Source organism: Chiloscyllium punctatum, chromosome 15 (assembly GCF_047496795.1).
Source record: "Chiloscyllium punctatum isolate Juve2018m chromosome 15, sChiPun1.3, whole genome shotgun sequence".
Classification (NCBI taxonomy): Eukaryota; Metazoa; Chordata; class Chondrichthyes; order Orectolobiformes; family Hemiscylliidae; genus Chiloscyllium; species Chiloscyllium punctatum.
The window spans coordinates 28447224-28474571 of record NC_092753.1 but is presented as its reverse complement, the minus strand read 5'-3'; the positions used below and the strand labels follow the sequence as shown (position 1 = coordinate 28474571).

Below are 27348 nucleotides of genomic sequence, written 5' to 3'. Positions count from 1 at the left end.
TATTAATTCCTTCAGACACACTAGAAAACCTATGTGTCACAACTTTCAAAACTTCAGACTTTCCTAACAGGATTTAGTTGTTGAATATTGGTCTGCTCCAACCATACTGTTCCCACTAACTCTGATGTGTAAAGCATTAAAAGGAAGTTTCCTGACATTTCTATCATGTGATCATTCATTCTGTGAGCTTATACCAATTAGGAAAAATTCAGTATACCCAGGTTGTTTTGTTGAGGAAAAGGTGGAAATTGAAGGGTGATCTGAAAGAGATCTTTAAGATAATGGATGGATAGGATAAGTGCATAGGAACAGGAGTAGGTCATTCAGCCTCTTGAGACTGTTCCACCATTCCATGTGATCATGGCTGATCAGTGGCTTCACTCCATAGACCTACCTTTAGCTCATGTCTCTTAATCTCCTTGCTTAACAAAATGCTACCCATCTTAGACTTAAAACAAATGACTAAACCACATCCACCACAGTTTATGGAAGAGAGTTCCAAACATGAATCACCCTTTGTGTGTAGAAGTGGTTTCTGACATCTCTCCTGAATGGTCTGGCCCTAATTCTCAGCCTATGCGTCGGTTTCTAAACTCCCTAACCAATGCAAATTTTTTATCTACTCTGTCTTTTCCTGTGAGTATCTTGAAGATGTCTTTTGTGACTTTGATCAGACCACCCCTTAACCTTTGAAATTCTGGAGAAAGCAGGCCTAATTTATACAATTTCTCCTCTAAATTTACACCTGAAGTCGAGGTATCAATCTTGTAAGCCTATGTTGTATTCCCTCCCAAGGCCAGCATATGCTTCCTACTGTGTGGACCCAGATCTGTTCACAGTATTCCAAGTGGGTTTGACCAGGGTTTTGAATTGCTGCAGCATTAAGTTCTGCCTCTTTATACTCCAGTCCTCTGGATATAAAGACCAGCATTCCATTTGCTGTCCTGATTATTTTCTGTACCTGTTTGTGATATTTTATAGATCTATGCACCTGAGCTCCTACGTCTCTTTGGACATCCACTGTATTTATCTTCACACCATTGAGAAAATACTGCTCTATCCCCGTTCTTGGTCCAAAATGGATAATCTCACAGTTGCTTACATTGAACTCCAACTGCCAGAGCTTTGCCCATTCAGTTAGTCTATCAATATCCCTTTGTAATTTTATGCTATCATCTAAGGTACCACCTAACCTTGCGTGTAGTATAGAGTACAGTAGAGAAGTTGTTTCCTCTCAATAATTGGGACAGTGGTGAGCACAGGAGCTGGACAGTAAGGGAGAGGGCCTTCCTGGCTCCTGGGCTCTCCTTGTTGGCCCTCCAACCCACCTGCTTTTTCGCCTTCTTGCATTCTCACTCTGGGAGTTCTCTCCATATCCCCCTATCCTGTAACGTCTCCCCACCACTGAAGTCCAGTTTAAAGTCATGCACCCTTCCCTGTGCTTGCACAGTAGTGCATTTGTGCATCGTGTCACACATAAAGGCTATGTGATGATGCCAATGCTTGGAATCGTGCTTTCCTGGGTGGGTATGTATGTGTAGTTGCCTGCAGTTGTCAGTGTCAGCCAACCACTGCCATAAATATGAGTCACTATTATTTACAATGGAAGAAATTTCTTTACACAGAGAGTGGTTAAAATATGGTACACTCTATCAAAAGGAGTAGTTAGTTCGACTTGTTCAGCTGCACTTAAGCACAAGCTAGACAAACAGACATGAGAAATAAACAGACTCCGTGATGAGATAAATAACAGTGAGAGGAGATGCTTCAGAAGTGCATAAATGTGAGCAGAGACCTTTTGAGTTGAAAGACCTGTTCCTGTGCTTTATAATCCATGTGAATGCAAAGCCCTGCTGAAACTGGAGGATAGGTTTTGGACAGTCCCTAAACACGTCACAATAGAATGAAGTGAAAATGATCTACCATGGCAGCTGGGAATCTGAAATAATTAGAAACCCGAAAACATCAATCAGGTCAGGTGGTGTCCTTGGAGAGAGCATCAATAGATCTTGATATATTTGCTATTCCTGACAATGTCTATCCATTTCAGAGCAGATCCTCAAAGACCTGTCAAAGCATCCCACTTTATCCAGTTAACATACACAAGATATAATGCTGAGAGATATCTGTTAGCATCTGAAGAGTGGAGATGCAGTTGAAGATTAGAAGCATTAATTTTTTGATCTGGAGCTCTGATTCCAAAGTTATGTGCACAGGGTCTATCAAGTTGTAACCTGAAAAGATTTTATCTGTCTCTGGAGATTTTTGCCAAGGACAAATCACACTGCAAAATTACATACTTCAGCATATGGCCTTAGATATGGATTTCACTAGATAAGCTGCAATGAAATACAAGACTACAAACACAAAGACCACAAGAACTAGAAGCAGCTAAGCCTTTGAGCCTGTTTTCCTATCATTAAGATCATGACAGATCTGAATTCAACATAAACTCCACTTTCCTCTTGCCTCACACAACCATCGATGCCCTTGTTAATCAAAAGTCTATCATCTCAGTCTTAAAGTTATCAAATGAAGAAAGTATTTTCTGGTAACCGCACTCCCTGTACATCATTGTATTACATCAGAAGATCTTCAATAACAACTTGTATAACCATAACACTTTTTAAAAAACTGCTTTGATATTGATTCACCTATACTCTCCATTCTTTATAAAGTGCTTTTCATTTCCTGCAGATACAATATTTAAGTACTAGCAGTTTTATCATGCAACCCGTCAGCCCTCCAAACATTACGCTAAAGTATTTGATAAGAAATACAACTTGTTCTAGTTCAATGATGTCATTGTGACTTGCCAGGGGTTTATGCTAATACCTTTCAGCTATGTGTGATGGACGAAGCAGTCAGGAGGGTGGAGGAGGACAGTAGAGATTGAGATGATGAGGTGTTTGGGGAATGGGGGTGGGGGGGGCAGCACAGGGAATAAGGTGGTAAGCACAGTCAGAAACAGGGGAGTGGGGAGCAGGGTATCAAGGGGAAGGGTGAATGAGATATCCAAGCAGTAATAAGTTGTGTTATTAGAGAAGAAGAACACAACTTCCAATTCTGATGGACATAAAATGAGGATATCAGCGAGCAGCTGATCCCACTGCAGAGTAGTTACACTGATGGTGCTGCCTGCCGAGGGAGGCAATAAAAATGTAATGTTTAGAAATGAATTTACTAGTTGTACAGAAACTGCAAAGCATACAGAGCAGTTTTGACCAGTTTGTCTCATTTGCCAGTTTTATTGTTTTGCTCTTCTGGGTTCCTGACCCAGTGTATTGGCAAGAGATAGACTGTTTGATTGGTTGCACACCAATTAATCTTTGTTTGCAATATATGTCTTTCTTCTTGCAGGAAGCCTTTCTGCACTCCTCAGATCAAAGTGGGGCCCATTGAAAGATAACATCTCTACCATTGTGTTTTACACTAAACAGATCCTGGAGGGCCTACAATTTCTCCATGAGAACCAGATTGTGCACAGAGACATCAAGGTGACTGCTTTAAATTGGCATGAGACATGCCAGTCTAAGTTTTAATTTGGAAATGAGATTATGGGTGGCACAGTGGTACAGTGGTTAGCACTGTTGCCTCACAGCGCCAGCGACCCAGGTTCAATTCCCACCTCAGGCGACTGACTGTGTGGAGTTTGCACATTCTCCCCGTGTCTGCGTGGGTTTCCTCCGGGTGCTCCGGTTTCCTCCCGCAGTCCAAAAATCTGCAGGTTAGGTGAATTGGCCATGCTAAATTGCACGTAGTGTTCGGTGAAGGGTCGGCGGATCGGTGTGGACTTGTTGGGCCGAAGGGTCTGTTTCCACACAGTAAGTAATCTAATCAAATTTTGGATAAAATATTTCCTGGTATATATTTCATTTAAGTTTTTTATATATTTAAAAAAAGAAATTTCTTTCTGTCATATATACGATTTTTAAATAAATGTGCATAGACTTTATTGACTTATGAGGATTGCTTACAAGTTGATCTCTGTGGTAGAATACTGGAATACTCTACTCCTAAAGGCTGTAGATACTGGGGGTAATTGAGCTTTTCAAGACACAAATTAGTAGAATTTTTTTTTGGTAAGGTTTTTAACAGTTTTGGTATTAAGGCAAGTGAATAAAGTACAGATTACTCATCCTTGATTGAATAACAAATTGCGATCAAATGACCTCCTTTGATGTGTTGTTGATGAGCTTAAAATCTGGCATCTAAATATCATTGACCATTTCTTCAATAACTGAGTAATTCAATTTGGCAAGTATTGTGGCTTTCTGGTCCTTACCCATTTCATTTTCTTGGAATTATTTGTGAAGATCTTTTTCATTTCAGGGAGACAATGTTCTTGTAAATACATACAGTGGAGTGGTGAAGATCTCAGATTTTGGAACATCCAAACGATTGATCGGAGTGAATCCTTGCACTGAAACATCTACTGGTAAGAGGGCAAAACCAAAATACTAAACGTCTTAACCCTCATAGATCTGGGTGCTGAAAAGGCCAGGAAGCAGATTAACCAACTCCCAGATCAACTCCCATTTAATTGATACCCCAATTTGAAAAGAGTGGACAAGTAATCTGACCCTTCCACAAAGAACTCATTGGACTTTTCAGCTTTAGGCTTTTGTTGTTCAGTCTGTCTGCCCTGTCCAATGGCTGGCTTAAACTTCAATCTGGGATTAATAATGGTTCAATAGGAACAAATAACAGCACACCCTGACCAGCGCCAGGGACCTAGGTTCAATTCCAGCCTCGGGGGACAGTCTGTGTGGAGTTTGCACATTCTCCCTGTGTCTGTGCGGGTTTCCTCCCACAGTCCAAAGATGTGCAGGTTAGATGAATTGCCCATGCTAAATTGCCCATCGTGTTCAGGGATGTGTAGGTTAGGTGCATTAGTCAGGGTTAAGTAAAGAGTAAGGGAATGCGTTTGGGTGGGTTACTGTTTGGAGGGTTGGTGTAGACATGTAGGGCTGAAGGGCCTGTTTCCACACTGTAGGGATTCTAAATCTATGACAGACCTTGGGAATGATTAGGCCTTCTTTCCCTCAAGGAAGCATTTTGTTTGTACCTGTTAAAATACCTTTTGAGTCAGAAAGTGAAAAAGCATGTTCAAACCCAATTCCAGTTAAGGGGGCTGTTTAGCTCAGGTACAATAGCTGTTTTGCAGTACAGAACAATTCTAACAAAGTAGGTTCAATTCCCATGCCAGCTGAGGTCACATGAAAGCCTTTGTTTATGATGGTTAGAATAAAAATGAATTCTATTTCCTTCATTTCACTCTTCATGAAGGTAAACTTTCTTTAATTGTCAGTCAGTATTGGGATCTAAGGACTGATTTTTCTGCTACTCTGAGTATATTGGAAAAGCGAAGCTCCTGATTGGTGAAACAACTCAGTCTCATTATGATGATGTGGCCCAAGAATACCAATGACAATAATCGGGAGAGAAGTATAATAGACTCCTGAGTTGCTGTATCCAAATTTAAATAATGACATGAGGTCAAGATCTAATGGCCTAGTTCACTATTTCTATCTTGATTACGTTTTAAATTTGATCTCAATTACATTGTTTTATCAAATGTGGAGGGCATTCTTTTAATTTATTCACTTTTTTCCATTTTGTTTTATCTACTTGCCCTCTATTTCATCCATTGAAGGTGGAAACACTAATCCATCCCCAGGCTTCTGATTAGATTAGATTAGATTCCCTACAGTGTGGAAACAGGCCTTTCGGCCCAACAAGTCCACACAGACCCTCCAAAGAGCAACCTACCCAGATCCATTCCCCTACATTTATCCCTGACTAATGCATCTAATTCATGGCTAATTCACCTAACCTGCACATCTTTGGACTGTGGGAGGAAATCGGAGCACCCGGAGGAAACCCACGCTGATTGCATAACTGGCTCTGGCCCCTGCTGTTTTCAACCCCTCAAATGTCTATTGCTTTCTATGGACAAAGCTAAATCCACCATAAAATATTACATGGTGTTCTATGACTTCTAATATTAGACAAAATATGTTTTATGCATTTGACCATGGAGTTTTCTTTCTTTAAAACAAAATCTTCTCCCTCTAATTTGAATCATCTTCAGGAACACTACAATACATGGCTCCTGAGATTATAGACAAAGGCCCTCGAGGTTATGGTGCCCCCGCAGATATTTGGTCTTTGGGCTGCACCATTATTGAAATGGCTACAGGGAAGCCACCATTCTATGAATTAGGGGAACCCCAAGCAGCCATGTTTAAGGTAAGATTACTTTCAAATTTCTCTTCTCTGTTACAGGCACCCTCTTAATTGCTAAAGAGTTACTAATATTTCTGTCTGCAACCCTATTATCCAAAGGGAAAATTAGGTAGCTTATCATAGGAAACAGTAGCCATGTTGCTATGAAATCTGCAACAAAAACTTGAAAGGATGAACAGTGTGATGTTTTCTTTGTGGGGGGCGGTTCGATAATTGCACGGTGCCACCCTTCAACATTCAGGTCCCTATCCACATCATCCTGCTGCTATGTCTCAGCTATGGCCCTTAGATTGCATTTATTTATATCTCAGTTTGTGCTACAAGTTCATTTGTTTTGAATGCTGCCTTACATTTTGTCCTTTTCCTTATTTTTGTAATCCCTATACTAATCTGCTCTTGGATCTGTATTTATTGTCTCCTTCTGTCATTATCTGTTTATGATTTCCCACCTTAATGTCTTCCTCACTTAACTTTGTTCAGCACTGCTTCCCAAATTTGGACTCTGCCTCACTGTGATTGCTGAAGTACCACCCCAGAAGTATGACATTGTACCTCTGTCTGGATGACAGCACAGACTCATAGAATGCCTACAGTGCAGAAGCAGGCATTTGGCCCATAGAGTCCGCACTGACCCCACCCCCCCACTGAAGTGCATCCAACCCAGACCCTTCCCCCCCATGCCTATCCCTGTAAACTCATGGTTAAATTGCCTAGCCTGCACAACTCTAGACTCAGTAGGCTATTTAGCATGGCCAATCCACCTAAGCTGCACATCTTTGGACCCAGAGGAAACCCATGTAGACACGGGAAGAATGTGCAAACTTCACACAGACAGTTGCCCAAGCGTGGAATCGAACTCGGGTCCTGTGGTTAGCACTGTGAGGCAGCAGTGCTAACCACTGAACCACTGTATGGCCCCTTGTGCTCTCAGCCCTGCCACTCTTCCAGTTCCCCTGGTGTCGCTTGTCAGCCAGCCAACCCAGAATACTGCCACATCTGGATCAAAACTCATCCCAGGGCTGCTCAAGGGTTTCCTGGAAGGCCATCTTCATTGTCAACACTATGAGTAATGTCAACTCTGACAATGCAACACAAGCATACTTTAAGATACACAGTGAGGTCAAACAAGGAGGTGTTCTTGCACCAACACCCTTTGGCATATCTTCTGTTTGCCACCTTCACATACCTTCAAGTCATCTGCAGAGGACATCTAATGACATAACAGAACAAGTGGAAGGCTTTTAGGTTCTGCTCAGTTGAAAACCAAGACAAAGATGCAGCAAACCCTTAGCAGAGAGTTACTGTATATTAATAATGCCACATTAGCATTCCACACTGAGGAACACCAGAAGCAAAAGGTCAGGCTGTCATTCCTGTGAACATTTTTGTTGGGCCATTTCGATTGGGAAGAAGATGTCATGTGTGATATTTTTCAGATGATCAAAAAATCTACACCAGCTACGAAGCCCCACTTCTTGTCTCCCTATATCTTCAGTTTCTGAATGGAACTGGAAAGAGTGCACAAGAAGTTTGCAAAGATGTTACCTGGACTCAGTGGCCTTAGTTATAGGGAGAGGTCTGACAAGCTAGGGCTTTTCCCTTCAGAGCGGAGGAGACTGAGGGAGGACCTTATAGAGGTGTATAAGATCATGAGAGGCATGGATAGGGTGAATGCACTCAGTCTTTTTCCCAGGGGTTGGGGAATCAAGGACTAGCGGGCATCAATTTCAGGTTAGAGGGAAAAGAATAACAGGGAACCTGAGGAGCAACATTTTTTTACAAAGAGGATGGTACGCACACAAAATGAGCTGCCAGCAGAAGTGGCTGAGGTAGATGCATTAACAGCATTTAAAAGACATTTGGGCAAATCCATGGATAGGAGAGGATTAGAAGGATATGGGCCAAGTACAAGGAAACAGGGTGTGTGTGGGTGGACATTTTGGTTGACATGGAACAGCTTGGGTCAAAGGGCCTGTCTCTATGCTCAAAGATGAAGGATGGGAAAAATGTGTGGCTGTAAGAACTGCTCCTCTTTTGAGGTACTTTAGATGTTTGGAGATGGTTTGCTGGAATTCTAGGAATATATGCTGTTATATTGTTATGGAACTTGGAGGAAAAAAAAGTCAAAGTAATGGCACTTTTAAAAGGGAGAAGGACAGACAATAGGCAGCACATTGTCAGTGAAGGAGAGAAAAAGAAAACTGACACAGCAGTAAATCTGCGCAGATACTGCCTTTGCTGTTTGAATTTAAGTATCTCTGGACATTGGAGTGCATCAAGGAAAAATTAACAAACAGCGAAATTCACAACTGATCTTGGAGGAAACTATGTGGGAGAGCTCACATGCATAATTTTTAAGTGAAACCTTGCTGTAAATCTACAATAGTCAGTACAGTGGGTTATTTCTTGATTATATATTTTATTGAGATCTGTGTTTTGATTAAATTTAAAAAAAAATATAAGCCACAAGTATGAAGTTAGCCTGTAGCAGTGTTTTTGTTTAGAGCAATATTTTATGGGTCTGTAGATTGTGAAGGAGCAAAAATGGCCTTTAGTAGAGTAACATGCTCTTTCTGTTGAATGTGGGAGTTCAGAGAGTTGATTTATTACTAAGGATTATATCTGCAATAAATGTTTTTGGTTGCGAATCCTATCAGATCGAATGGATCGGTTGAAGTGACAGTTAGAGGCAATGAGGAATTTACAAGAGCAAAGGGTGTGATGGATGGCAGTTATAGGAAGGATAAAAAATCACAGATACAGACACAGAGATGGGTTAACACTATGAAAGATAAGAGAGGCAGGCAGGTAGTGCAGGAGTTTTCAATGGCTATCCCCATTTCAAATCAGTATGCTGTTTTGGAAAATGTAGGGAGTGATGGACTCTCAGGGGAATGTAACATGAACAGCTACATTTCTGGTATTAAGACAGTCTCTAATGTAATGAGAGCTATGTCAGGTTCCAAGAGATCGATTGTGTTTGGGGATTCTCTAGTCAGAGGCACAGACTGATGTTTCTGTAGCCAACAGCGAAAACTCAGAATGTTGTGTTGCCTCACTGGTGCCAGGATCAAGGATGTCTCAGAGGGTGCAGAATGTTCTCAAAGGGGAGAGGGCCCAGCAGCAGGTACACATTGGAACCAATGACATAGGAAGAAAAAGGATGAGATTCTAAAGGGAGAATATAGAGAGTTCGGCAGGAATTTAAAAAGGAGGTCCTCGAGGGCAGTATTATCTGGATTACTCCTGGTGCTACGAGCTAGTGAGGGTAGGAATGGGAGGATAGAGCAGATGAATGTATGGGAGAAGAGCTGGTATGGGGAGAAGGGTTCACAGTTTTGGATCATTGGAATCTCTTCTGGGGTAGAAGTGACCTGTACAAGAAGGATAGATTGCACCTGAATTGGAAGAGGACTAAATTACTGGCAGGGATATTTGCTAGAGCTGCTCAGGAGAATTTAAGGAGGCGAGGTGGGACCCAGAGAGGTACTGAGGAAAGAGATCAATCTGAGACTGGTACAGTTGGGAAAAGAAACGAGTCAAATAGTCAGGGCAGGCAGGGATAAAGCAGAAAACAAGGTAGGACTGATAAATTAAACTGCATTTATTTCAATGCAAGGGGCTTGACAGGGAAGGCAGATGAACTCAGGGCATGGTTAGGAACATGGGACTAGGATATCATAGCAATTGCAGAAACACAGCTCAGAGATAGACAGGACTGACAGCTTAATGTTCCGGATACAAATGCTACAGGAGGGATAGAAAAGGGGGTGGGGAGGTGGGGGTCGAGAGAGGAGGGGGAGGGGCATTACAGATGTACAGGGGGAGGATATTCCTGGAAATACATCCAGGGAAGGTATTTGGGTGGAACTGAGAAATAAGAAAGGGATGATCATCTTATTGGGATGCATTATAGACCCCTTAATAGTCAGCGGGAAATTGAGAAACAAATTTGTAAGGAGATTTCAGATATCTGTAAGAATAATAGGGTGGTTATGGTAGGGGATTTTAACTTTCCAAATATAGACTGGGACTGCCAGAGTGTTAAGGGTTTAGATGGAGAGGAATTTGTTAAGTGTGTACAAGAAAATTTTCTGATTCAGTATGTGGATGTACCTACTAGAAAGAGTGCAAAACATGATCTACTCTTGAGAAATAAGGCAGGGCAGGTGACTGAGGTGTCAGTGGGGGAGCACTTTGGGGCTCTGACTAAAATTCAATTAGTTTTAAAATAGTGATGGAAAAGGATAGAGCAGATCTAAAAGTTGAAGTTCTAAATTGGAAGAAGTCCAATTTTGACAGTATTAGGCAAGAACTTTCAAAAGCTGACTGGGGGCAGATGTTCATACACAAAGGGACGGCTGGAAAATGGGAAGCCTTCAGAAATGAGATAATGCGGGTCTAGAGACAGTATATTCCTGTTATGCTGAAAGGAAAGGCAGGTAAGTGTAGGGAATGCTGGATGACAAAAGAAATTGAGGGTTTGCTTAAGAAAAAGAAGGAAGCAAATGTCAGGAATGAACAGGAGAGATCGAGTGAATCCTTCGAAGAGTATAAAGGCATTAGGAGTACTTTTAAGAGAGAAATCAGGAGGGCAAAAAGGGGACATGAGATAGCTTTGGAAAATTGGGTTAAGGAGAATCCAAAGGGTTTTTACAAATACATTAAGGACAAAAGGGTAACTAGGGAGAGAATAGGGCCCCTCAAAGATCAGCAAGACAGCTTGTGTGTGGAGCCGCAGAAAATGGGGGAGATACTAAACGAGTATTTTGCATCAGTAGTTACTGTGGAAAAGGGTATGGAAGATATAGACTGCAGGGAAATAGATGGTGACACTTTGCAAAATGTCCAAATTACAGAGGAGAAAGTGCTGGATGTCTTGAAATGCATAAAGGTGGATAAATCCCCAGGACCTGACCAGGTGTACCTTAGAACTCTGTGGGAACTAAGGAAGTGATTGCTGGGCCTCTTGCTGAGATATTTGTATCATCAATAGTTACAAGTGAGGTGCCAGAAGACTGGAGGTTGGCTAATTTGGTGCCACTATTTAAGAAAGGTGGTAAGGAAAAGCCAGGGGACTATAGACCAGTGAGCCTGATGTCGATGGTGGGAAAGTTGTTGGAGGGAATCCTGTAGGACAGAATGTACATGTATTTGGAAAGGCAAAGACTGATTAGGGATCGTCAACATGGCTTTGTATTGGGGAAACATGTGTAACGTGCTTGTTTCAGTTTTTTGAAGAAGTAACAAAGAGGACTGATGAGGGCAGAGTGGTAGATGTGATCTATATGGACTTCAGGAAGGTATTCATGGGAAATTCATTTATAAGGTTAGATCTCATGGAATACAGGGAGAACTAGCCATTTGGATACAGAACTGGCTCAAAGGTAGAAGTCAGAGGGTGGTGGTGGAGAGTTGCTTTACAGACTGAAGGCCTGTGATCAGTGGTGTGCTGGGATCGGTGCTGGGTCCACTACTTTTAGTCATTAATATAAATGATTTGGGTGTGAACATAGGAGGTATAGTTAGTTTGCAAATTGGGAGTGTAGTGGACAGCGAAGAAGGTTACCTCAGAGTACAATGACATCTTGATCAGATGGGCCAAAGGGCTGAGGAGTGGTAGATAGAGTTTAATTGAGATAAATGCGAGGTGCTGCATTTTGGAAAAGTAACTCAGAGCAGGACTTATACACTTAATGGTAAGGGCCCGGGAAGGGTTGCTGAACAAAGAGACCTTAAGAGTGCAGATTCAAAGCTCTTTGAAAGTAAATTTTCAAGCAGATAGGATAGTGAAGAAGATGTTTGGTATGCTTTCCTTTATTGGTCAGAGTATTGAGTATAGGAGTTGAGAAGTCATGTTGCGGATATCCAGGACATTGGTTAGGCCACTGTTGGAATATTGCATGCAATTCTGACCTTCCTATTGGGAGGATGTTGTGAAACTTGAAATGGTTCAAAAAGATTTACAAGGATGTTGGAGGATTTGAGCTCTCGGGAGAGGTTGAATAGACTGGAGCTGTTTTCCCTGGAGTGTCGGAGGCTGAGAGGTGATCTTATAGAGTTTTATAAAATCATGAGGGGTATGGATAGGATAAATAGACAAAATATTTTCCCTGGGTTGGGGGAGTCCAGAACTAGAAGGCATAGGTTTAGGGTGAGAGGGGAAAGATATAAAAGGGATCCAAGGGGCAACTTTACCACACAGACAGTGGTGTGTGTATGGAATGAACTGCCAGAGGCTGTTACAATTGCAACATTTAAAAAGCATCCGAATGGGTATCTGAATAGGAAGGGTTTAGAGGAATATGGGCCAAGTGCTGGCAAATGGAACTAGTTTGGGTTGGGATATCTGGTCGGCATGGACGAGTTGGACCGAAGGATCTGTTTCCATGCTGTACATCTCTATGACTCTATATTGGAAATGTGAAGGCTTGCTGTATTCTTGATCTTGACCTATTCATTTCATTCACAGATTGGAATGTTTAAAATCCATCCTGAGATCCCAGAATCAATGCCAGCAGACGCAAAGACCTTTATTCTTCGCTGCTTTGAGCCTGATCCCTGTAAACGAGCTACAGCGGCAGAACTCCTTCGAGACCCTTTCCTCAGGAAGACCAACAGTGGCAAGAAAAATAAAATTGCCTTCAAACCAAGTGGTGAGGCATACATAAGTAATGAAAGATACTGTCTCCTTTGGAGAAGGCTCTACTATATGTATCTGATTAAAATGTGAGCTTCCATGCAGATGGGCACAACCAAAACAGCTTTGAGTCCCAAGCTGCATGTGAGCTTTGTTCACTGGCTGTGCATGTTGGAAATTTAGGCATTACTTCTGATTTTCTGACCATGATAATTGAGAAAAAATGTAAAGCACATAATCAATACTCGCAGATGAATTTTCCCACTGGCTGTGAGAGCTTGTAAAAGTACAAGCAACCAAATACAAAATCATTACCAAAGATTTAAATACAGGAAGTTACATGGAGGGCAGCAAACTGGATTGAACATTAGTGAGAAGATAGAAAGCAGGGAATAGGACCTAAAAGCACGTTGTTTAGAATTAGATAACACTTTCTAACAGGATTCACATCTGGAGCCACATCACTGCACATATCAACAATTTGAATAGGACAAGAGTGAATGGTGTTGACATAGAGACATGGTACCAAAATAGGGAGAATAATTGTATCTATAGAAGTAGGCTATGGAGAAGCTCGTAGAATAAGCTTAAAAATACTAGATGAAGTTCAATATCAGGAAGTGTAAGGTTAAATAAAGTGAGTGTGTTGTGTGCAAGAAAAAAAGCAGTAATACTCTTAGTCAAAGTGAAGTTGTTGTTGTTAGAGAGAAGAGGGATATGTGGGAGCAGTTCCCCAAGATATTAGAGGGTAATCTGAGGCTGAGAAGGCTGCTCATGGAACTTTAGCGATTATAATCCAGAATATGTGTAGAATATAATATATAGCGTATATATAAAGATGCGTGTAAAACAACCGTTAAGATGAGTTGATATAAAATAAAACATTGCTAGTCGTCTGCACACGAGTATGAAGGTTGATAAAGCTTTACAGAGGGTGAGATACAGATTGGCTTGGATGATATTACAAAATTTAAGTAAAACAAAATTGATCATTTTCTTTGGAACTATGTGGGCACCGAGGTGCCGTGATAGAAATTTAAATTTGATGAAAGAACAAGGTGGACTGAAGCAGACTGTATTTGGTAAAGTCAGAAGTGAATGCACTTATTCTGTAATTTTAAAAGGTTGCACTGTCTGCTATTCTACTTTTCTGTTGTGTAATGTTCAGAAGAGCAGAGAGGTACAGCTCAGTGGTGCACAAGATGACTGAACTCCTGTCCCATGAACCTTCCAACCACCAGAGGAAATCTCCAGGGATTAGAGTGTGATGATTCCAGCATTTCAGAATAACTCAGTGGCATGTGTACATGTGTTGCAGTGAACCATATGGATATGAAAAGCCATATGTTTGTAGTGAGGTAATTGATCTCAAACAAGCCAATGATCTTGAGTTTGCTGAGAGTATCCCTACTCCAACCATTGTTTATGATATCCAGTTGGGCTATGTTTTGCTGACTCGTGGATGAGGACAAGGAGTAGTCTTAGATGCAGCTTTGCAACCATACTTTGCCACTTTTTATTAATGTTCCTTGGAATTCTGCTCTAACATGGATTCCTCAGTTGAGGATTAGTAAGGGAAGGAATTGCTTGGTTTCAATCAGAAGGAAATTGTGTGGGAATATTGAAGGCAATATGAGTGACAGATCATGTATGTAGTGGTGCAAGCGAGTGAGTAACTGAATGATAACCACTTCCAGCAATCCATATGTTCGGACTGGCTAATTTGAACCTCTACCCATGTGCACGTGACACTGTGAATGATTTGCTTGTACCTACTGTGTGGAAGTGTAGTGCTGACAGTGAATTTTAAAAGTGAGAAAGTATTGAATTTCTGAACATTGATTCTCACCATCTCGATGAGCACAGAAAAAGATTTAAGAACAAAGATGGTGGATAGTTTGCTTCTGGAAGTGAGCCTTCACCAATGTGATCCATTTCAGAAATTAGGGAAATTTGAAAAAAATGTGCTAGTACCTACAGAGCACAGTTCTAATAGCCATGCAAGTTTATCAGTGAGTGGTTATTGCTAAATCATCCTACATGATAAATTTAGATTTGCAAAAATCTGAAGATAAATATGAAGCCTCAAAACAGTGAGACTTCACTGTCAGCAGAAAGTTTAAATCAAAACGTGGTCCCTAGAACTTGGAGCAAAGGCCCCTGCCTGGGATTTTCTGTGATCCTCATTTTCCTTTTCTGTGATTAATTTTGGATAACCTGAGCATTCTTAGTGATGGGAACCTCTGCCCTGATTTCCCAACCAACATTTAGTCCAACTGAGCTTAAAACTGCCCCTAAGAAATTCAAGAGAAGTTAAAAATAACGGAGGTCACTTCTTTTCTCTCATTTTCTGTCTAGATCATAGTCTCAGCATATCGCTTCCTATCACCTCCCAGAGTGAAAACCTGGGCTGCAATGAAAGTGATCATGGATCATTGTCACCAGACTCTGATGCAAAGCATGATATTTTCTTTGAGAGAAATGGGAAACCAAAAGCAGAAAATCTGAACCATGTTTTAGGGTCTCCTTTACCGAGGTAAAATGCAAAATGTTTTCTATTTGACGAACTAATGAATTAATTGCACAAAGTGAGATGGCAAGACAGATGAGATCTTATCCAGTAATAATTTTACTCTTGTCAAATTTTCAATGAAAGGAAGTGGGAATTTTGTTACGAAATAACTCTGAGTCAATAATCGGTGAATGGCATCAGCCTTTTAGTTGTATTCACAATTAGCTGAGCCACATTGAGGGAATGCAGAAAAGAGAAAACGATTAACCGTAATCCACGATCAGCCAGGTTTTGAAAAACTCCAAATGTCAGTATCCAGGTGGCTTTAGTAGAAACCCAGATTCAGGTGGCATTTACACACTTAGTGTTACATCGGGAGGCTCACTGGGTGGGGAAAGAACAGTTCGTTTTAGGTACAGAGTCTCCCATAAATGCGCGCACACAATATTAGGATTCTTGCTTTTTCTGATATATATTAATAATCTGGATCTTGGTGTGTTAGGATAATGTCTAAGTTTGCAGATAACGCAAAACTAAAAAGAATTGTAAACTGTGAGGAGACAGTGTGCAAGTACAAAAGGACCTTGACACGAATTAGAATCCCTACAGTGTGGAAACAGGCCTTTCGGACTAACAAGTCCATACCGTCCCTATGAAGAATAACCCACCCAGAGCCATTCCCCTATATTCCCCTGTATTTAGCCCCGACAAATGTACATCGCCTACACATCCCTGAACACTATGGGCAATTTAACATGGCCAATTCACCTAACCTGCATGTCTTTGGATTGTGGAAGGAAACTGGTGTACCTGGAGGAAACACAGCAGACAAGGGGAGAATGTGCAAATTCCACATAGACAGTTGCCCGAGATTGGTACCGAACCTGGGTCCCTGGCACTGTGAGGCAGCAGTGCTAACCACTGAGCCACCGTGCCACCCTCTTCCAATGTAGGAAGAAAATTGAAAGGCAAAATAAAATAGGATGTGCAATTCTAAAGGGGGTGCAGGAGCAGAGGGACCTGGTGTACATGTGCACAGATGTACAAGCCAACGAAGACACTTGTTAGACCTCAATTGGAGCATTATGTACAGTTGTGGGTGCCACATTATAGGAAAGGTCTGCTTGTATTGGAGAGAGTGCAGAAGTAATTTACAAGAATGGTTCCAGGAATGCGAAACTTCCATTGTGAAGACAGATTGAAGAAGTTTGGACTTATTTCCTTCTGGAGAAGAAAGCTGAGGAAATTTGATAGAGGTTTTCCAAATTATGAGCAGACTGGATAGGGTTAGATAGGAAGGAGCTGATCCTGGTCATAAAAGAATCTAGGAGGGGAGGTTCTAGGTTTAAAGATATGTGCCAAAGAAGCAAGGGCAGTATGAGGGGGGAAATAAAGGCCTACGTTCCCAGAAAAGCCCTGCACCAGCCTGGAAGGAGGTCTCTGAGCAGGTCAATGGTATCAGTTTCACTTCAATGTTGGAAGCAACTTAATGACTTTACACATTTGTTCTCACGTCTCACCGGGGTTCCTTATACATTGAGCTTATCTACTTCCAATTGTATTGTTGTAGAAATTATTTTAGAGGAGTCTTTTTTTAAAAAAATCGTAATATATCCAACTTCAATTCAGATCTCTATTTGCTCCTTAGCATTCCATTTAGAATTCAAAGAAAGATTTTGTGTTTGGGATTTACAATACAGAAGCACGTTTTGTAAAAATAAATGCAATGGTAAGTGCAGTTGTATGAAGTAACTAGTGAGTATTAATATTTTCCCCTTTCTCCCCAGAGAATACTTTTCAGGGATTCAGGGTGAGAAACAGGGCAGAGGTATAAATGTGATTGGTCTTCAGAAGCGTTAGTGTAGATTTGTTGGGCAGAATCTTGCTACGTGGAAAATATCAGTGAAATTGGACAAAGCCAGCATGGGTCTATGAAATCATGCTTAACAAATCTATTGGAGATTTTTTAGGATATGTGTAGTCAACTAGATAAGTGAATGTTTGGATCTTTAGAAGGCTTTTGATCTGGTCCATTGCAAGAAGTTAGTCAGCAAAGTTAATGCATATGGCATAGGGGGGCATGGATCAAGAATTGATTGACATGAAAAGGAGAATGGGAATAAGTTAGTCTTTTCCAAGTAGTAGGTAGTGGCATTGGTGGGATATCTCAAGGATCAGCGCTTGGTCCCAAGCGTTTCATAATATATAAATGATCTTGATGAGGAAACCAAATGCTACGTCTCTAAGTTTGCAAATGAAGAAAAAACCAGGCAGGTTTGTGAGTAGTGAGGAGGATGAAAGGAGACCTCAGGGTGATTCAGACCAGTTGAGTGAGTGAGCAAACACATGACAGAATATGAAGCTATTCAGGTCGGTGTGAAAAACAGAAAGGAAGAGTCTTATTTAAATTGTGATATCTTTAGAAGTGTGAATGTATATAGGGATCTGAGTATCCTTGTACACCAGTCAATGCAAGTGGACAGGCAGGTGCAGCAGGCAATTACGAAGGCAAATGATATATTGGTCTTCATTGTAAGAGAATTTAAGTTCAGAAGTAAGGATGGTCTTACTGCAGGTATACAGGACCTTGGTGAGATCATACCTGGGGAGCATTGCACATAGTTTTGGCCTCTCTACCTAAGTAAGGATATATTTGCCATAGTGGGGTGGGGTCACTAGGCTGGTATCTGACAGGACTGTCCTATGAGGGGAGATCAGACTGTTTCCCCTCTCTCTGCCTCCAAGATGCTGCTTAAAGTCTAGCTTTTTGCGAATGGCTAATACTAATGGCTTTATCTTTAGCAAGGTTACAGTTTGTTTTATCTGATTTCCTGCCACTTTGGGATCTTTGCAAATGGAGGAGGAGAAACTGCAGAGGGAAAAGAGGCAGAGGTGAGAGAGGGGTTGCTGTGAAGGATGGGTGGAGGGGCAATAAGTTGGGAAAGAGGTTGAGAAAGGGAGTGAGGGGCTAAAAACAGTGAGGATGAAAAGGGCCTAAAAATGGGTTGCAGGGTTACAAAGGGAAGTGAGGGATAGCAGATGTGGAGAGGATCTATAAAGGGGAGAGCGGTTTGCAAAGGGGAGTGCACAGTTACAACTCTATCAGCGTTAAAATAGCTAGCTGAGAACCAGGAAAACATGGAGTGAATTCCTTGCAAATGCATGTGGAGCCTCTGATGTAAGGCTGCAAAAATTCACGAGCTGTTACATTGGGGGGAAGGGGGGCATGGCAGAAAGAAAGGATGCTGTTTTAAAGGGCTCTGTCAGTTGGATAATTCAATTTAATGTAATCATAAAGATTTGCTTTTCTGTATTAGCACCTTTTGAGGCATCTGTCATACTGTACATTAATGCAGTTGTTACACCTCAAGTAAAGACAACCATGCAACCATTTAGCTGTGACCTAACCAATCTCTGGACATCATTTTCAGGTATTCACCCATGTATAAAGAAGTCTGTGTTACTTATTTTGTTAAAAACATATTTGTTGCTACCTTGGTCTTTAAATATTGTATTATGTAGTAAAGGAATAACTTCCATGTTTGTTGTGGCTTTAATAGAAGTTTCAAAGGAATTGTGATGATTATTGGGGATATTGATGAATCCTTATAAGTCTGCTTTTGATTCCAATTGCCCCACATGCCAACATAAATACAGAAGGTAATATTACCACGTTTTTAAAATGGGAAGGGAGTTCAATCTCATGCACAATGCAGAATTAAGAGATGACGGTATCTTGGAAATGTACTGTTTTTTTGTTGATAATTCTTCAGAATTTTCCCTCTAATCTGCCTCTAATTGTTCAATAACACAGTATCCCTGATGTACCTTCATCCTCTAAAGATCGAAGCAGTCCAGTTTCTTCCGATGAGATAGACACAGGCCTCTTCCTGTTGAAGAAAGACAGTGAACACAGATCCATTCTTCACAAAATCTTGATTGTGGATGAGAATCAGGTTGTTTCCAACCTGTTGGAAAGTCTGACACAGGTAAGTAGGCTTTTCCAGACACTGTAAATTGTTACATGTGATGCAGAATGGATATCTTTCCCTAGTGTGGTTACATGAAATACTTTTGCCTCGTTCACCGAGTATCAAGTATTTATTGCCATATATGTGATCCCAGCTGCTCTTAATGTTAACCTGTTGAATAGTTAATTTTCATTTTAAAATAAATCCTATGCTGTTCACCTTAAGTTTTGGCAGAATGGAGCACTTCCCCATTATGGCTACCAGGTATCAGCATCAAATTTGCTTGTATCAGAAATAGAATGGTTAGTTCACAGTCATCACCCTGACCTCCCCACCATTTTCCAGATACACTTAATAACTGGATGTTTTATTTTGTAGGGGCACGAAGAGCTTAAGCTGTCAGTTGACCACATTAAACAGATTATTGGTATTTTGCGGGATTTTGTTCATTCTCCAGAGCGAAGAGTGATGGCCAACACCATCTCCAAAATCAAACTGGACTTGGATTTTGATGGTATCTCCATAAACCAATTTCAGTTGGTTCTGTTTGGTTTCCAGGATGCGGTAAGTCTCCAAGCAATGGAATGATGCATTCAGTAATGCTCAAATTGTTCTATATGGGGTCAATTTGTGACATCCACTAGCATAAGATGAAACTTTTGAGCTAGTGCTCATTGTATGTTGGTGAATGAAAGTTTACTTGAATATTTGGTGCCAAGAGTCTTGCATCCAACTGTGAGGTGTATAATTGAAATTGGACAACACTTGTGTATTTGAACCTTAAGCAGGGAAAGGATTTTGATGCAACAAAAATCCGGCAAAATGATTTCAATTCATGATGGTATTAAGTGCGTGATTTCCATTGTTTCGCACGGAATTGGTTAAGCAATGAAGTGAATGGTGGCTGTGGAGCTCATAAAGGCGTAGTGGTAGCGACACATTGGAGATGGTTGGTCAGAGAAAAGATAACAGACCAGGAGCAGCTAACTCTGCCAACAAAAAAGGAAGACAAAGTCAACATGGTCAAACCTGCAAATAAGAACAGAAAAAAAAGAAAGAAGCAAGTATTCTAAATTTAAAATAAAATACGGTGAATAAAGCCACAGAGATTAAAGAGATGAAGAAGTTAACTTGGTAAAAAGGAACTCTGTGCATGATAATTAACTTTTTTTTGTTTTACTGCAAGATGGCAATGGATTAGAACTCCTCAGCTGGAGTCTGTTTCAACTCTTCTTACCTCCCATCCTTGAGCCTTGAGTGAAGTCAGCATCCACTCCTGGCCTCAATGTGAAGTGAAGTGTGGACTGGGTTGGAAGGACTGTTATTCTGAACTTTTAATTTCTTTATTTTTCTAATTGATTCTGATGATGTTGTGCTTTTGTGCCTGAGGTGGCATGAAGGTTGGACCTTTTCTTTATTTTTCTCATTTTTTTTCCCCCAAGAATTTGTACTTAAGAATCTGTGGCAAATGTGAGTACTGCAGATGCTGGAGATTAGAGTTGAGAGTGAGGTGCTGGAAAAGCGCAGCAGGTCAGGCAGCATCCGAGGAGCAGGAGAATCGACGTTTAGGGTAAAAGCCCTTCATCTGGAATGAGGCTGGGAGCCTTGGGGCGAGATAAATGGGAGGGGCGGCGGGGGCGGGGTGTTGAGGAGAAGGTAGCTGAGAGTGCAATAGGTGGATGGAGGTGGGGGTAAAGGTGATAGGTCAGAGGGAAGGGTGGAGCGGATAGGTGGGAAGGGAGGTTGATAGGTAGGACAAGTCATGAGGACAGTACTGAGCTGGAAGGTTGGAACTGAGGTAAGGTAGGGTAAATGAGGAAACTGGTGAAGTCTACATTGATGCCCTGGGGTTGAAGGGTCCCGAGGTGGAAGATGAGGCGTTCTTCCTCCAGGCATCAAGGTGGTAAGGGAGTGGCGGTGGAGGAGGCCCAGGACCTGCATGTCCTCAGCAGAATGGGAGGGGGAGTTGAAGTGTTCATCCTGTGGGGTTGATTGGTGTGGGTGTCCTGGAGATGTTCTCTGAAGCACTCTGCGAGTAGGCATCCTGTCTCCACAGTGTAGAGGAGACTGCTTCATGAGCAACAGATTCAGTAAATGTGGAGGTGCAGGTGAAACTCTAATGTTTGTGGAAGGCTCCTTTGGAGCCTTGGATGATTGCAAAACCTGCATCCACACCTCCCCCCCCTCACCTATATCCTATGTGGGTAAGTTTCGAGGATTACTGCCTCTTTCTTCATACCATTTCATAGTTACACACATGAAGAAGGAAACTGAGTCACGCCTTAACGTCTATTTAGCTTTAATAAGCACTTTCTGTATTTTAATGTATAAATACATTTCTACTAAATCTGGTGCTTTTGAGTTGTGATGCCCTTTGTTACTAATATATTGACAAGTGGATAAATGAGTTCTTGTTCAGCGATTGGTGGATTTATTCGATGGTTTATTTTAGTTCCACTTCTCTGAAAAAGGATAAAGAGTGCTACACAAGATATAACTCTTGTTCTTTATTTTGCCATGCTTCAGATTAATAAGGTTTTGAGACACCATCACATAAAGCCTCACTGGATGTTTGCAATGGATAACATTATCCGCCGTGCAGTCCAAGCGGCAGTCACCATTCTCATCCCAGGTACTCAATTCCTCACCTTTGGAATCTCTCTCCTCTTCATCGTTTAAGCCTCAAATTTTATTTTATGGCATTTTGGCTCCAGAGAGATTATGTTAAGAAAACTAATTTTGTCCCGTTGTAGCAAAGTCCCATTCGTTATCAGATGTCAAGTTTTGGAAGACAGTTACCTCAGCCCTTACTCCGAGAATAATACCAAAGATGGACACTGTTGCTTCTACTTGCCTGTGGCTGTGCCTTTACTAAATTCTTTTTGGATCTAACACAATAATTCCCATTGCTTAGTGTTACTGCGAAATGGAACTGATCCCAGATAATCAATCCCACAATGATTTCTCCAGACACATTTTCCTTACTGACTGTAGGGCCAATCTATTCCTTCTTTGTCTTTTTAAATTATCTAGAATCCCTATAGTGTGGAAGCAGGCCATTCAGCCCATCGAGTCTACACTGATCCTCTGAAGAACATCCCATCCAGACCCACACTCCTCTCTTATCCCTGTAACCCTGCATTTCCTATGGCTAATCCACCTAGCCTGCACATCCCTGGACACTAGGGGCAATTTAGCATGGGCAATCCAGGCAAAAGTGAGCACTGTAGATTCTGGAGAGTCAGAGTTGATAAAACGTGGCACTAGAAAAGGTACAGCAGGTTTGACAGTATCTGAAGAGCTAGACAGTCTGTGCCTTTATCAGCACGGCCAATCCACTAACCTGCACATCTTTAGACTGTGGGAGGAAACCCATGAAGACACGGGGAGAATGTATAAACTCCATGCAGCCAGTCGCACAAGGCTGGAATTGAACCCAGGTCCTTGGCGCTGTGAGGCAGCAGCGCTAACCACTGAGCCACCATGCCACCCATAAGCTGAATTCCACTGCTGCAATGTCACATGTTTGCTAGCTCTGACCATATTTGGTCAAACTCAATTTCAGTTTGCTTTTCTTTTGGTTCATGGCAAGGCAAACTTTACTAACCATAACTTCCCTTGTGTTTGTCTCAACACTCATTTGATCATCCAGTTCATTGTACATTTCAACTTGTTGATTGCAAGTTCTCACAAGTTCTTTGGCCGTTTTTTTTCCTCTAATCTCTTCATTTGCTCTTTACTTGCATGGCTATGCCACAAGCAGTTTTTATGCATTTATTAAGCATGTTATAAGTTGTATGACAATCCAAACACTATGCTGTTCAGATCAGAATTCCACTGGTATTGCTCAAAATGTACAATGTATTAGACCCTGGATAATGGTAAAATTGAAGTCTGTACCTTACAATAAAAGAATAGATTGCGATGTTGCTTGAATCTTGAAACTGCATTTCTTTGAGATCATTGTGCTGAGACAGTAACATCAATGGAAACCCATGTGAAATTACCAACTTGTCAATAGAATACCAATCAGCAGGGTTGTTGTGGTGCAGTGGTAGTCTCCTGACCTCTGGACTGGGGGCCATGAACTGAAGTCTCATAACGAGTTTAAGCAGGTAGATTAGAAAATAGCTAGAATTCCAGTCAGAGTTACAGGTAGAAGATCCTATATCTGAACATCCAAAAAGCTCTAAAATCCGAAGGTTTTTTGTTGTGATTTTTTTTCTTATGAACAAGGTTATTTGGCGAGCAAACAATTAACCCAAGTGGACACCCACCTCGATGTGTGTCACTCAGGTGTGTCATTGGTGGGGGGGGGGGGGGGGGGGCGAGGAGGGGAGAGGGGAGCATGGCCACATGGCCAAGCACATTCTTAGTTAGAAGTTTGATTAGATTAGATTACTTACAGTGTGGAAACAGGCCCTTCGGCCCAACAAGTCCACACCGACCCGCCGAAGCGCAACCCACCCATACCCCTACATTTACCCCTTACCTAACACTACGGGCAATTTAGCATGGCCAATTCACCTGACCTGCACATTTTTGGACTGTGGGAGGAAACCAGAGCACCCGGAGGAAACCCACGCAGACTCGGGGAGAACGTGCAAACTCCACACAGTCGCCTGAGGTGGGAATTGAACCCGGGTCTCTGGCACTTTGAGGCAGCAGTGCTAACCACTGTGCCACCGTGCTGCCCAAAGTCTGCTTCTCTGGTAAGATTTTTAAAAATTTCACCAGATTATATTCCTTACAGGCCCTTTGGCCCAACAAGTCCATACCGACCCTCCGAAGAATAACCCATCCAGACCCATTCCCCATATTCACCCCTGACTTTGGGTAATTTAGCATGACCAATTCACCTAACCTGCACATTGTGGTAGGAAATCAGAGCACACAGAGGAGACCCACGCAGACACAGGGCAATTGTGCAAGCTCCAAACAGTCAGTTACCCAAGGCAGGAATCGAACCTGAGTCCCTGCCGCTGTGAGGCAGTAGTGCTAACCACTAAGCCATCATTAAACTGTCACATTTTGAAAACCAAAAAATTCAGAATTCCGAAAAACAGCTAGTCCCGAGCATTTCGAATACAGGATCTTTGACCTGGAACATAATTTTGGGTGGTTGGGTCGAGCTTAGTTTCTTAGTTGGTCTAGGCTCCAGAGTCAGCTGGTTGAGAATGATACAGTTTGATGGTTTGTCTTGCATCTAGTCTTCACCTTCCACCAGCATGTCCACTGGCAGTGAAAATGCAAATAGGTTTTGAAATCAGCCAGAACTTAAAACTATGATTGTCTGACTCTCAGTACCAAGGTGAGTTTTGAAAAATGGTTGCAATGACTTGAAGTAATGCTGAGATTGAACCCACCGATGCCTTCTCTTGTTGACTCCACCAGTGTCTACAACAAATTTTCATGAGGCCAATTGATGCTCAGTTCATATTGGCTGCATTTACAGGGGCCCTGGGCTGTTCATGGCCAGAATATCCTGTGACATGCCACAGTCAGTGTGGCTTGTGCAAATTCTCCCCCAAGCCCCAAACTAGTGCCCCCTCAGGCCCTGTATAAGCATGCCAGTTTAACACACCAGAAGACAACCTTTATTCCTAGGACATAATCAGCACCTGGATGTTCCCTCTGTGGGCTGATCTAGGTATTTGGAAGTGGTACTCTGCAGCTGTCTTGGTGTGCAGATCTCTGGTGGGTTCTTTCTGAGATGGCAACCTTCTTGTATTGGGAATGCCGACATTAACTGTAGCCACTTGGCAACATTGGTCTTACAAGCCAAAATTGAGGGACCGTAAAATTCAAAGACTCTATCAAGCCTGATCTATAATATGATAATCCAGATAATCCTGAACCAATATTTTGTATAATCTTCCTCCATCCCTCCCCACTGGACAACTACAATATCCTCCATATCTCAAAGAACATATTGCACAAGATCGTGAAGGACATTAAATAAATAGTGGCTTCCATTAAAAGTATAGTCTTAGTTAAAGAAAGAGCTCATCTTTTAGTTTTATGTTTTGTTTTGTTAATGCTTAGACACTAATATTTCAATGGCTATTTGACCTTTTAGAGTTGCGCTCTCATTTTGGCACTACCTCTGAGGGAGAAGGGCTGGACAAAGATACAGATGAGATGGAAGAGCCCATGTACCTACAGGAAGAGGAATCTGAAAACAAGGACCCTCCTGTTACTCCAAAAGCGAGCACTTTTAGTTCACTCGCATCGCAAGACTTTCAGCACCTACAAAATCCTCTGAGTGTGCAGCTGAGAGAACTGAGACTGGAGACTAACCGGTATTGAGCCTTTATATACACACAAAGAGCTGCACGTTGTAGTAATCTGAAATAGAATGAGAAACTGCTGAAGAAACTCAGCAGGTCTGGCAGTATCTGTGGAGAGAGAAACAAACAAAGTTAGCATTTCCAGTTCAAAGTGATTCTCCATGGGCACAGTTCTGATGAAATGTCACATTTTATTTGAATTGTTATTTCTTTCTCTCTCCACAGACCTCTTGACTTTCCCCACCACCTTGTTTTAATTTTAGATATTAAGTCTTTGTCCATCTTGAGTCTGAAGATAGAAACTCATTCCTGGGTGTCATCCTAGGGCCATAACAACTAGAAGCAGGAGTTGGAGTAGACCCTCTGGCCCTTTTGAGCTCGCTCTGCCATTCAATAAGATCATAGCTTATTGGCAACATTGGTCTTACAAGCCAAAATTGAGGGACCGTAAAATTCAAAGACTCTATCAAGCCTGACCTCACTCCACTTACCTGCCCTCGCACTTTAATCGTCAGTCCTTTTACTGTTCCAAAATTTATCTACCTTAGCTTTGAAAATGAGGCTTCTGAGGAAGCCTCAACCACATCACTGGGCAGGGAATTCCATAAATTCACAACCCTCTGGGTGAAGACGTTCCTCCTCAATTCAGTTCTAAATTGGCTCCCTCTAATTCTGAGGCTATGCCCTCTTGTTGTAGTTTCACCCTCCAGTGGAAACGTCCTAATTCTATCTTATCTATTCCCTTCATACTTTAATGTTTCCATAAGATCCCACCTCATTCTTCTAAATTCCATTGAACATAATCCCAATCTACTCAGCCTCTCCTCATAAGCCAATTCCCTCAACTCCAGAATCAACCTCGTGAACCTGCTCTGCACCCCCTCCAGTGCCAGTACATCCTTTCTCAAATAAGGAGACCAAACCTGCACACAGTACTCCAGGTGTGACCTCAGCAGCACCCTATACAACTACAACATAACCTCCCTGCTTTTAAATTCAATCCCTTTAGCAGTGACGGACAAAATTCCATTTGCCTTCCTAATTATCTGTTGTACCTGCAGACCAACCTTCTGTGATTCATGCACAAGGAACTGAGGTCCCTCAGCACAGCAGCATGCTGCAAATTTTACCATTCAAGTAATAATCCTTTTTACTGTTATTCTGACCAAAATGGATGACTTCACATTTATTAACATTGTACTCCATCTGCCAGACCTTTGCCCACTCACTTTATCTATCTATGTTAGTAGAACATAGAACATAGAACAATACAGCACAGAACAGGCCCTTCGGCCCACGATGTTGTGCCGAACATTTGTCCTAGCTTAAGCACCCATCCATGTACCTATTCAATTGCCGCTTAAAGGTCACCAATGATTCTGACTCTGCCACTCCCACAGGCAGTGTATTCCATGCCCCCTCTGGGTAAAGAACCTACCCGTGACATCCCCCCTATACCTTCCACCCTTCACCTTAAATTTATGTCCCCTTGTAACACTGTGTTGTACCCGGGGAAAAAGTTTCTGACTGTCTACTCTATCTATTCCTCTGATCATCTTATAAACCTCTATCAAGTCACGCCTCATCCTTCGCCGTTCCAATGAGAAAAGGCCTAGCACTCTCAACCTATCCTCGTATGACCTATTCTCCATTCCAGGCAACATCCTGGTAAATCTTCTCCGCACC

The 27348-nt window shown here is 41.8% G+C and overlaps 1 protein-coding gene across 1 annotated transcript in view; it reads left to right on the top strand.

The window, feature by feature from the left end:
• The window catches only part of map3k15 (mitogen-activated protein kinase kinase kinase 15), a 135817-nt gene that overhangs the window by 94608 nt on the left and 13861 nt on the right, over positions 1-27348 (top strand). Inside the window, exons 16-24 of the mRNA XM_072584828.1 lie at positions 3361-3497; positions 4333-4438; positions 6095-6252; positions 12722-12905; positions 15248-15425; positions 19216-19390; positions 19751-19936; positions 21899-22004; positions 25452-25674. Coding sequence (XP_072440929.1) covers positions 3361-3497; positions 4333-4438; positions 6095-6252; positions 12722-12905; positions 15248-15425; positions 19216-19390; positions 19751-19936; positions 21899-22004; positions 25452-25674 — 1453 coding nt within the window. The remainder of the gene's footprint in view (positions 1-3360; positions 3498-4332; positions 4439-6094; positions 6253-12721; positions 12906-15247; positions 15426-19215; positions 19391-19750; positions 19937-21898; positions 22005-25451; positions 25675-27348) is intronic.